The sequence below is a fragment of the Gigantopelta aegis genome, chromosome 12 (genome assembly GCF_016097555.1).
Source record: "Gigantopelta aegis isolate Gae_Host chromosome 12, Gae_host_genome, whole genome shotgun sequence".
NCBI classification, from domain to species: Eukaryota; Metazoa; Mollusca; class Gastropoda; order Neomphalida; family Peltospiridae; genus Gigantopelta; species Gigantopelta aegis.
In genome coordinates this window covers 36,735,591-36,748,027 of record NC_054710.1, presented here as the reverse complement: position 1 = coordinate 36,748,027, position 12,437 = coordinate 36,735,591, and the positions used below count along the sequence as shown (strand labels likewise).

The 12,437-nt window shown below is 36.6% G+C and overlaps 2 protein-coding genes across 4 annotated transcripts in view; one reads left to right on the top strand and one right to left on the bottom strand.

The window, feature by feature from the left end:
* The window catches only part of LOC121386786 (BUD13 homolog), a 16,007-nt gene extending 11,980 nt beyond the window's left edge, over positions 1 to 4,027 (bottom strand). The window contains exons 1-2 of the mRNA XM_041517800.1: positions 3,924 to 4,027; positions 1,382 to 1,575 (exon numbers count right to left, since the gene is read on the bottom strand). Of these exons, the coding sequence (XP_041373734.1) occupies positions 1,382 to 1,575; positions 3,924 to 4,027 (298 nt within the window). The remainder of the gene's footprint in view (positions 1 to 1,381; positions 1,576 to 3,923) is intronic.
* Positions 4,028 to 4,259: 232 nt separating this feature from the next.
* Positions 4,260 to 12,437, top strand: part of LOC121386562 (activating signal cointegrator 1 complex subunit 2-like) — a 28,836-nt gene continuing 20,658 nt past the window's right edge. The window contains exons 1-5 of one of the 3 annotated variants that reach the window (XM_041517506.1): positions 4,260 to 4,441; positions 5,613 to 5,774; positions 8,437 to 8,495; positions 8,942 to 9,053; positions 9,568 to 9,765. In XM_041517506.1, coding sequence (XP_041373440.1) covers positions 4,364 to 4,441; positions 5,613 to 5,774; positions 8,437 to 8,495; positions 8,942 to 9,053; positions 9,568 to 9,765 — 609 coding nt within the window. In that variant the 5' untranslated portion in view covers positions 4,260 to 4,363. Of the gene's footprint in view, positions 4,442 to 5,612; positions 5,775 to 5,918; positions 5,952 to 6,912; positions 6,936 to 8,436; positions 8,496 to 8,941; positions 9,054 to 9,567; positions 9,766 to 12,437 lie in introns of those variants that run through there. The other 2 variants (XM_041517507.1, XM_041517508.1) reach the window with 2 other exon arrangements.

Below are 12,437 nucleotides of genomic sequence, written 5' to 3'. Positions count from 1 at the left end.
CTACTACAATAATACAAAAATCTTGAGGTGCAGTGTACAACTTTAAACATTTGCTCGTTCCAGCCAGTGCACCACGACTGGTATACAAAAGGCCTTGGTATGTGCTATCCTGTCTGTGAAATGAATGGTGCATATAAGAGATACCTTGCTACTAATAAAAAAATGTAACAGGTTTCTTCTCTGAGGCTATATGTAAAGACCAAATGTTTAACATCCAATAGTAGATGATTAATAAATCAATGTGCTCAAATGGTGTCATTAAACAAAACAAACTTTAACTTTAAACATTTAGTAAACCTTTAGAGAAGTATGTTCAATAAAATCTACAATTATGTCTTAATACGAGTAATTCTTATACACACTTGAAATCATTCCTGGTAACTATAAGAATTCAGTGGAATTAAATATCTTTAATACCAGGCCTCGAACTGAAGAATTTTTCTCCCATGGCAATTTAAAACAAAACTGATGTTGTAGATCGGCTCACCAACAGCAATTTAAAGCCTGACAATGGCAAATAAACAAAACAGACTTCTGAAGCAATTAAATAAGGCTGAAAGGTTATTTTGCTGTACGTAAATATATTTTAAATATACCAATTTTATATACTGGCAGCTAATGTAAACCAGGTGTAAACATTTTGCCATCATGGAGCTTTACCAGTGGCACTTCTGTACTGTTGGTGATGCCCCCGACATACGGTAATTTAATTCTCAATGAAATATTTTACCATTTAGTGTAGTATTTTACCATTTAGTGTAGTTTCTCACCATTTAGTGTAATATCTCACCATTTAGTCTAGTATCTCACCATATTGTGTAATATCTGACCATTTAATGCAATATCTGACCATTTAATGTAATATCTGACCATTTAGTGTAGCATCTCACCGTTTAGTGTAGTATCTCACCATTTAGTGTAATATCTGACCATTTAGTGTAATATCTGACCATTTAGTGCAATATCTGACCATTTAGTGTAGTATCTGACCATTTAGTGTAACATCTCACCATTTATGGTAATTTTTAATGTAACATCTCACCACTTAGTGTAATATCTTACCATTTAGTGTAACATCTTACCATTTAGTGCAATATCTCACCATTTAGTGTAACATCTTACCATTTAGTGCAACATCTTACCATTTAGTGCAATATCTTACCATTTAGTATAATATCTTACCATTTAGTGTAGTATCTTACCATTTAGTTTAGTATCTCATCATTTAGTATAATATCTCACCATTTAGTGTAATACCTCACCATTTAATGTAATATCTTACCATGTGGTATAATATCTCACCATTCAGTGTAATATCTTACCATTTATTGTAATATCTCACCATTTAATGTAATATCTTACCATTTATGTAATATCTTACCATTTTTCTTATCATTCATTGTCTTCCATCTTCCCGAAGCTCTATATTCTTCAAGTCTCTTAATGTGCTCAGGTCGCTCGTCAATGAACTCAGCAACTGTAGGTTCATTGTCCCCAACATCTTCTTCCAACGTGTTTTCAATGTTGTCAGGCAGCAGCGAATTAAAATCAACATCATCATCGATTATTCTGGACCTGTGAACAAAGACAAATGGTGGTTTCTGAGACAATATAATTTGAAATGAAAATCACAAATGCTACCCCTCCCTCAAAATGTTTATGATTTTATCAGTTTGTAAATTATTTTGTATAAGATTTAAATTTATCTTGATGTTTATAACAGTAAAGTAAGTGAATGTCATGGTGAAGTAAATATTGAAACTGTGTATTTCTACTTCCAATACCTAGTATATTTTATTAAAACCCCCAAACACTTAGGTTATCTAAAAAATAATAATAAAGAATTAAAAAAATAATAAAAAGGGTGAAAAATACATATAGCTGCAAGTGGTATTGAATGGGGTTAAAACCTCCTGTCATCTACATATAATTTATAATAATGAGTAAACAAAATTCCAAATGGCATGCTATGTTATAAATTAATAAATTATATACCCTTATATTAGACTATATTGTTAATATGCAATGTATTTTTATGGAATTATAGGCTATCTATAACAATATACATTGGTTAGAATAGCAGGTTATACTTAAAAATACAGTTGAATCCTGTTGGCTTGAACCCCGTCGGTGCTCAAGAAAGTGTTTAACCCATCTGGTAGTTCGACCCAGCCATTCGGTCAACATCGTGTAAGTGTAATATGGGACTTCGTTTTTGGTTCGAGCATTGCAGTGTATTCGACCATTCAGAGTTCGACTCAAAAGAGATTCTACTGTATATATATATATATATATATATTTGTAGTCAACACTGAGGTATTCCATACAGATTCATTGTAACTTGTATTGGGTGTGTTTTGACCAAAGAATTGATACGTTTTAGTACGGTATGTTTTACTTTAGCTACGTTTTAGTTGGGTACATTGTGGTTTACGTCTGTTAATTGTAAACTGTTTATGAGTTTTAGTGTGTGTGTGTGTATATAGGTACATTTTTGGTTGGTATGATTTGGCAGGTATGTTTTGGCATGGGTACATTTTGACCAGCTTGTGGATCCATCCTCTGACTGGGCTTTTTCGGTGACAATCATATAAAAGTTTGTTTTGTTTAATAACACCACTAGAGAACATTAATTCATTAATCAGCAGCAATTGGATATCAAACATTTGGTATTTAGACATATAGTCTTAGAGAGGAAAGAAGGAAATATTTTATTTAACGACACACTCAAAACATTTTATTTACAGTTATGGCTTCGAACATATGGTTAAGAACCACACAAATATCGAGAGAGGAAACCCGCTGTTGCCACTTCAGGGGTTCCTCTTTTTCGATAGCAGCAAGGGATCTTTTATGTGCACCATCCCACAGACAGGATAGCACATACTACAGTCTTTGAATCTGATATACCAGTCATGGTGCACTGGCTGGAGCGAGAAATAGCCCTATGACCCCACTGATGGGGATCGATCCCAGACCAACCATGCATCAAGCAAACACTTTACCACTGGGTGACGTCCTGCCCCTCTTAAAGAGGAAAACTGCCACATTTTTCCATTAGTAGCAAGGGATCTTTTATATGCACCATCCCAGACAGGATAGCACATACCACGGCCTATGATATACCAGTCGTGGTGCACTGGCTGGAACGAGAAATAGCCCAAGATGCCCACTTACGGGGATCGATCCCAGACCAGCTATGCATGAAGCTGGCATTTCCTTGGGCTACATCCCGCCCACAACCATATAAAAGACTGTGTTATTTGTTGTTCTTTTTAAGAGAATGTACACATAATAGAATAGAAAATGTTGCCATTTCTTATAAGACTATATGTTCAACTTATTAAATGTTTGACAACCAATGGCTGATGGTTAATAAATCAATGTGCTCCCAGGGCTTCCAGAATTTTTATAAAATCCACTAGCCATGGGATCAGTGATTAAAAACATTTGCTAGCCACGATTAAAAATTCACTAGCCCTACTTTACTTTTACGTTAATAAAATTTTACTAAATAATAAGATATATGTCTGTCACCTAAAAAGAGCTTAAAACTAACATCGGGCTGTTGGAGTGGGGGGGGGGGGGGGGCAGGGAGGTTATTCTATTCATTTTTAATTATTTTATTACAAAATTAGAAAATAGACTCAACTGTAACATTTGACTCACTAGCAGTTGGGCATGGCAATATTAGTTATTTACTAGCCCAACATTGAATATCACTAGCCATGGGTGTGGGGCTACCATAATCTAGAAGTCCTGTGCTCTAGTGTATCGTTAAACAAAACAAACTTTTAAAAGTATGATAAACACGATAACAGGTTAACTATGGGTAGTAAATTGTTAAGTGGACACCATAAAGAACATGTTTATTAATTTTCATGTTCATATAAAAATATATTGCAATAAAAACCAAATCTAACACAGAATGCACAATAGGCTTGATCTTTTTTCTTCTTTTCTTAGTTTCAGGTTTATCTCCCGAAATATAACGTTTCAGATACTCTTCTTTCGACAAAGCCGCCATCTTGCTTGGAGCATTAATTTGAATAAGGAAAACAAAACATGAGTTTAAATTTAAAATGTCATTAATTATAACATAACTTCAGAAAAACCCCAGAAATAAAATATGCATGACAAAAGAACATAGTGGTAATGCAGATTTATTACGAAACAAGTATGTTGTAATATATAACAAACAAAACAATTAATTCCCCTCATTAAGGTTAAGGTCATCTTGTTATGGTCAAGGACGATACTTTCGGTTTCGTCCATTTGTGAAATTGTAAACTTTTTTTTATTTATTTTTTTAGTTCGTATATTAGTATTTATTTTGACATATACATGCTTAATACAGCTAATTATGACAGCAGTACCGCTTGATAAGAAATTTGTGCAGTTAGATAATGGAACGGGGAAAACGGAAAGACTAGCAGCACTGGTAAGCCTAAAAAAGAAAAAGAAGAGAAGATTTTTATTTTATTATTATTTTAAAATTGACAGTGTCGGTAATCTTGTAATATAATTCTTTTTAAATTGACAATGTAACTTAATTATTTTTAAATTGACAGTGTCAATGAACTTGCAGTCAAACATGTTTTGTAAGAAAGAAAGAAATGTTTTATTTAACCACACACTCAACACATTTTAATTACGGTTATATGGCGTCAGACATATGGTTAAGGACCACACAGATATTGAGAGAGGAAACCCGCTGTCGCCACTTCATGGACTATTCTTTCCGATTAGCAGCAAAGGATCTTTTATATGCACCATCCCACAGACAGAATAGCACATACCATGGCCTTTGATATACCAGTCATGGTGCATTGGCTGTGACGAGAAATAGCCCAATGGGCCCACCGACGGGGATTGATCCCAGACCGACCGCGCATCGAGCGAGCGCTGTACCACTGGGCTACGTCCCGCCCCTATGTTTTGTAAGAAGAATGAAAATGAAACTTTACGATAATTTTGATTACCAGTCAGTCTGGGATTGATCCCCATTGGTTAGTCCAAGTGCTCTGCCATTCAAGAGTTAAACAGACATTTGGATGGTTATGATTGCTCTTGGCCAGATTGGGCTATTTTTCGTTCTAGCCAGTGCATCACAATTGGTATATCAAAGGCCATGGTATGTGGTATCCTGTTTGTGGAATGGTGCATATGAACGATCCCTTGCTACTAATAAAAAAATGTAGCGGGTTTCCTCTCTAGAACTATATGTGAAAATTGCCAAATGTTTGACATCCAGTAGCCGATAATTAAAAGATTAATGTGCTCTAGTGGTGTTGTTAAACAAAACAAACTTTTTTAACAATCCTTTGGTTAGAGAAAATGTCGCATGTTTTGAATGTGACTTTTGAACATCTTGAGGTAACAAACAAAACTAGTATATCAAAGGTTGTCTTTGGGATGGTGCATACAAAACATCCCTTGCTACTAATGGAAAAATGTAGCGGGTTTCCTCTCTAAGAATATATGTCATAATTACCAAATGTTTGACATCCAATAGCCAATGATTAATAAATCAATATGCTCTAATGGTGTCATGAAATATTAAAACAAAGTTTTACTTTATTTTAATTAATTATTGTCTTTCTGTTTTGCAGCATCCAAAATGCCTAGACAAAATGAAGTTTGTAGCCTATGTAGCACCCCCAGTTGACCTGTCTGATCGCGCACTGTATGAGGAATGGCTGGAGCGACTGCAGTTCATTGCTGAAGATCTTCACACGTTACTTCAACTTCCACACGACAAGTTCTGGTGTCAGGTAATGTACAAGATCTCCATACGTTACCTCAACTTCCACACGACAAGTTCTGGTGTCAGGTAATGTACAAGATCTCAATACGTTACTTCAACTTCCGCACTACAAGTTCTGGTGCGAGGTAATGTACAAGATCTCCATACGTTACTTCAACTTCCACACGACAAGTTCTGGTGTCAGGTAATGTACAAGATCTCCATACGTTACTTCAACTTCTGCATGACAAGTTCTGGTGTCAGGTAATGTACAAGATCTCCATATCTTACTTCAACTTCCGCAGGACAAGTTTTGATGTCAGGTAATGTACAAGATCTCCATACGTTACTTCAACTTCCACAGGACAAGTTCTGGTGTCAGGTAATGTACAAGATCTCCATACGTTACCTCAACTTCCACACCACAAGTTCTGGTGTCAGGTAATGTACAAGATCTCCATACGTTACTTCAACTTCCGCAGGACAAGTTCTGGTGTCAGGTAATGTACAAGATCTCCATATCTTACTCAACTTCCACAGGACAAGTTCTGGTGTCAGGTAATGTACAAGATCTCCATACGTTACTTCAACTTCCACACGACAAGTTCTGGTGTCGGGTAATGTACAAGATCTCCATACGTTACTTCAACTTCCGCACGACAAGTGTCGGGTAATGTACAAGATCTCCATACGTTACTTCAACTTCCACAGGACAAGTTCTGGTGTCAGGTAATGTACAAGATCTCCATACGTTACCTCAACTTCCACAGACATCGTGGTTAGGCCATTGGTCTACATGCTGATAGGTACTGGGTTCGGATCCCAGTCGAGGCATGGGATTTTTAATCTAGATACCGACTCCAAACCCTGAGTGAGTGATCTGTAAGGCTCAATGGGTAGGTGTAAACCACTTGCACCGACCAGTGATCCATAACTGGTTCAACAAAGACCATGGTTTGTGCTATCCTGCCTGTGGGAAGTGCAAATAAAAGATCCCTTGCTGCCTGTTATAAAAGAGTAGCCTCAGAGGCGACAGCGGGTTTCCTCTAAAAAACAGTGTCGGTATGACTATATGTTTGACGTCCAATAGCTGATGATAAGATAAAAAATCAGTGTGCTCTAGTGGCATCGTTAAATAAAACAAACTTTACTTTGACCTCAACTTCCACACGACAAGTTCTGGTGTCAGGTAAAGGACCCTTGAAATTCTGATCACCTTTCAAGGCTATTTAAGTTTCTGTCTGTTCATCTGTCCCACATATAGTTTTCTGGATTTATTTTTCACAATGTCTCAAGATAAGGAGCTGAAAGTTTGTGTATAGCTTTACCAAGCACTGTTACAGATCAAGTTTCATTTTCAAGGCAATTTACTCATTTTTCACAGTGTTATGCCCCTTGAACTTAGGAGATATGAAAATGTGTTGGGTTCGGAATGGGACATGTACGTATTGCTTCAGTAATATTTTCTGAATTATTTTCTTACAATAAAGAATGTGAAATATACAGGTATCTTCTCAGCCTTCAAATTTTGTAATGACTTAATTTTACCACAAAAGATATTGCAAAATTGATCTACGAAAGCATTTTTCATTATGAGGTATTTACTTTATTATTATTTGTATTAAATTGCCATTGCAAAATGATCCCATTCAAGGGCTATCTACTTGTGATGGTGAAATATGTTTTGTATATGTTGAATTGATACCTAGTATTCCATAGTTGTGGAGTAAAGAAACTACAAGTTGTTGATCAAGCTAAGCACATGACATGCTTTCTGCCAGAAACTAATTTGAGGGTACGTTATAAAAAACAGACCATAAATGCCCATACACAGTGATTATGGGTTTGAATTCTTTTGAAATTTGATACTGCTTTTCATGTAAAAAAAATTAAATAACAGTTGTCTTGCTATCATCATTCTAAAAATTAAAAACATTTATCCATTAATTTCCAAGAGTTCAGGATATACGTAATTTTATCCTTCATACCCTCTGGTAAAAACCTTGCATGAGATAGCACTTGTCAGCCCCGAAAAAGACCTGAAGATTTCCCCAAATCCCTCTCAAATATCCTGAATTTTACAAGATTGGGTTACTGTATACCCTCCGATTCCCTTATCATGTTCTCCTAAAGTGTAATATTGAGTTAATAAATATACAGAACTTCACATGTTTTTTTTTGCTTCCTATTTATTGCACAAGTTTATTTTGGGCAAGAATATATACCATGAGACTGCATGGCATTTGAGTGGTAGTTTCTTGCTCAAAATAAACAAGTGCAATAAATAGGAAGCAAAAACAAGGTATGTGAAGTTCTGTATTTATTCAATACCTTCTTTTATGTTTTACAAAAATAGTTCGTAATTTAACATCATAACAACACTTTGTTAAATCTGTGATCAAAACTCCTTTCATGGATTTACTTAATGTTAAGAATCATACTTTGCGGCAGCCTTGTGTAATGTTTCAAATACGATGTGGCGTCATTTGTAAATCATATATATGACGTCAATAAATAAAAGGTGCTAACTGCAGTAAAAATAAAAAGGGAATTCCCTGTTTAAAAGTTCCAGTCCAGATCAAACATGTGTGATACAAGATACATTTAACACATGACTTGAAAATGTCTTTATTGCTATTGTAGGATTGAATAGGTATGTAATAAAATTGATGATCTGTGTTATTTTTCAGGCTGTATTTAATGACACGTGGCACACTCTGCTTGATTCTTACCTGAGATTCTGTCCGAGGTAAATATTTGAACTGAAAACTACTCCAGGCAATATTTGGTTCAGTATTAGGTTGTGATTTGATATGAAATTTCAATTCTAAAATATTAATCAACCCCTGCAATTGCCCATGGCAATCGGCAATTCTGTGGCGATTGCTGTGGAGATTTTCATTCTAGAGCTGCGACACTTGTTTTTAAAAAGAAAATAACTGGGTTTTTGCCATTTTTGAAATTTACTAGATAATTTGGTGGGTTTTTTTACTGCCCTGATAGTGATAGCTGTTGCTAATCAGTTTAATGTATTTAATTTATATTTAATTATAGGTTGCTGTATATTTAATTATAGATTGTTCTATATTTAATTATAGATTACTCTATATTTAATTAGACTTAGAGATTGTTCTATATTTAATTAGAGATTGCTCTATATTTAAATAGAGATTGTTCTATAACGTTCTGTTTCAGATCGTTTGATGTTATCTACAGTCTCCCGAGTGTGGCTAAAAACCGACACCTGGAAATACATCGCCTCATCTTCATGGCATGTTTACGACTCGCCACACACAAAGAATCTAAGGTTCACAAGTTTTAACCTGGGATTAGTCTGTAACTCGGTGGATTTTACATCTTTTTCCTTCGTAGCTGGTGTCATTCATCAATTGTTCCTTCAGTTATTAATTCATTATTTTTATCAGATTAGTCTCTGAGTTATTTTTACATGTTTTGTCTTCATACCTGGTGTCATTCAACATTCTTTCCTACATTTATTAATTCCTTATTTCCTTTTTTATTTACTCACTCGTTCCAGTCTACATGTATATAGTTGATATAACCTGACTGCAATATTCTGCTCTTCAGTTGTTTGTTTTTTCACTATTTCTGTTCTGCTTTGACTTTTATTTTACAAAAACACTTATATAAGGCATACAATACAAATTTTATACTATAAATATTTACGTTAATTTTTGTTTTATTTCGTGTTCTTGTTTATTTTAACTTTTATTTCTAAAAAAGTAAGAAAACAACAACTGCATGCTAAAAATATATAATAAATATTTATTTGTTAATATTTGTTTGTTTTGCTTATTTAGGATCACTTCATAACTCCTAAAGTGTTTGGGGAGATCCTGTATGAGAATTTCATCTTTGACGTGCCCAAACTACTGGACATGTGTGTTCTGTATGGTAAAGGAAACGGAACTCTTCTGACAAAGATGTTAACAAACATCTTCACCCAACAACCAGCCTACCTCGATGACCTGAGGACCACCATACCAACCATTCTGCAGGTTTGTTGTCCCATTTTATCCTCCTGCCATCAATAGTCGATGTATTTTTCATACTGGGGTGTCGTTAAACATTCATTCATTTCTCCTGCCATATTATTCCCATTAGTTGTCTGGGTTAGAGTTAACAGATACCTCGACGACCTTAGGAACACTGTACAAACCATTCTGCAGGTTTTTTCGCTTGCAGTGTCATTCACATTGATTGTCTACTGTGTTATCACAAATTGTTGTTTTTCTGTGTCACACCCATTGATTATCTCCCCATGTTATTCACTTTGGTTGTCTCCCCCTGCCAGTCCCATAGATTGTCTCCCCATGTCATTCCCTGTTGGTTATCATCCCCACAACGAGAGCAGGGCTAGAATTTAAAAATCTAATACTGTACCGTGTGCAGTAGATTGGATAATGCACACCATTTTCTGTTCTGCTGCACTCATTTCAATAAAGAACATTCGTTTCTTAGAGATAAATTTTAAAAATTAAATATTCCTTTTAATCCGATTAAAATGTTTAATCCTGCTAAACAACATAAAAATTAGATTAATAAAGCCATAATGGACTACGTTAAGTCCTCAGGAGTTAGAATATAAGTATAATTGAATATATATGGTGATCGACTGGCCTGACGCGGACTGATATAGTATTATAGTTTAGGTTAACATTACTTATGTTGGAGAAGGAATAGGTGATGGTCCCCCTTCTTCTACACATATAATACAACTATTAACATTGATTTATGATTTGGAATAGTTTATAGGAAAAGGAATCCAAACAGGAGTTGAGATCGTAGAATTCGTCCTGCTTACTTTTCGGTCCGTGTGGCCTTACACAGTTTGACTAAAAGGCTTGAAAAAAGCCTAGTGTTAGAGCGTCCGGGAAAGTTTTATTGGTTAACCACTGCGGTTGGGCGGCCCTCGTGTGTGATATTATACGTTAAGATATTATATTAACGTCTACTGCCCGGTGCTGGACGAGGTATCCTTTTACAATATGGAAGAAAGGAAGAAACCCTACACCTAGTGTGCGGGGACTCTTCCACTTTACTAAATTTTCTTTCTTTTGTTTTAATTACAGTGTGGTTTTAAGTGAGGAAAGAATGTATATAGAGTGACAGGTCTGTGGGCGGCAGTTTTGGGGGCGCGCACACCTGGCAGTGTGGGCGCCCCTCCCTATCAGCTGCAGTGCAATTGATAGAATGTGTTATTTATTGGTGTTGGTGTTTTTATAGTGGAGGGGAGGGGGTGTACGTAGGTACACCCCTCTTTACCCCCATTTTTAAGCTGTTTAATAAATATGTAGTTAACTTCCTCTTAGTATTTTAGCAAATGTTTTAATTATACATGTACACTTTTTCTTTTATATTAGCAGGTTTTAAACTGGCATTAATCTAATCAGTCCCTATTAATTATAACTAAAGAAAATAGCCGGACTGATACATGTCGCCGTCCACTTAACGAATAGTGGTCACCTGGACGACTTCATGGTTTATATAAAAATGACGTTTGTCATCCGTATAGGTGGCGCACCCCCTCGGGTGTAATGCACGCGAATGCTGGAGGAGCTCAATGGACACCTCGGAGCCAATAATAACATCAGCCAAGGAGATACGTTTCCACCAACCTCGGACCGGATGCGACTGGCGGGCTTTCATAATCATTTCATCCCTACCCATCATTCCCACCCTTCCTTCCCATCATCACACATTCTAACGCCCGGTAGGCTGTATGGATAACTTGGGGGTGGACGGGATGGGGGGGGGGGGACGCCGTGATAGGGTGCTTATTTGGGTGCGGTAGGGCGTAAGCAGTGTCTTCCATCACATATTCATTGGTTATTTCCCCTTGTCATTCACCTCAGTTGTCTCCCCTGTCATCCCCTCTGGTTGGCTGCCCATGTCATCTGCATTTTCATTTTTATTTTCATTTCAACTTATTTTCTTGGTTATATCCAATGAAGGTTCAAGCACGCTGTCTTGGACATACACCTCGGCTATCTGGGCTATCTGTCCAGGACAGTGGGTTAGTTGTTAGTTGGTTAGTGGTTAGTGAGAGAGAAGAGGGTGTAGTGGTCTTACACCCATTGAACCTTTAAGAACTCGCTCTGGGTTGGAGCCAATACCTGGCTGCGAACCTGCCAGCCGGGAGTCCGATGGCTTAACCACTGCGCCACCGAGGCCTGTCATCTGCATTGATTGTCTGGCACAGCATATCCATTGGTTGTCTCCCCCTGTCATCCCCTCTGGTTGTCTTCGCCCATCCAACTAGTAATGGCATATTAATAAAACAATATTCAAATATAGAGAGCAAACGAAGCTAAAATTATTGATAGTGGATCCTGAGATTGGGTATAACTGCATGATCCCCTTCATAGTCCATTCCTTGACATGGTGAGGGGGCTTGTATGTCTCAGTGTCCCAGAAAGCTATGCCAGCATGAGCTTTGGCTTCTGTTAGGGACACCCAAGCTGTAGAGGCTAGAATGATATGGACTACGGGTGAGGTAACCCTAACAGAAACCTCGAGTGCTGAAGTCAGATGTATTGGGCCGCACGGTGCACTCTAATAGACCACCATAAACAGCTATTATGACTACATTTTATGAAAGAATAATCAAATATAGGGAGAAAACGAAGCTAAAATTATTGATAATGGATTGGAATTGGATATCACTACA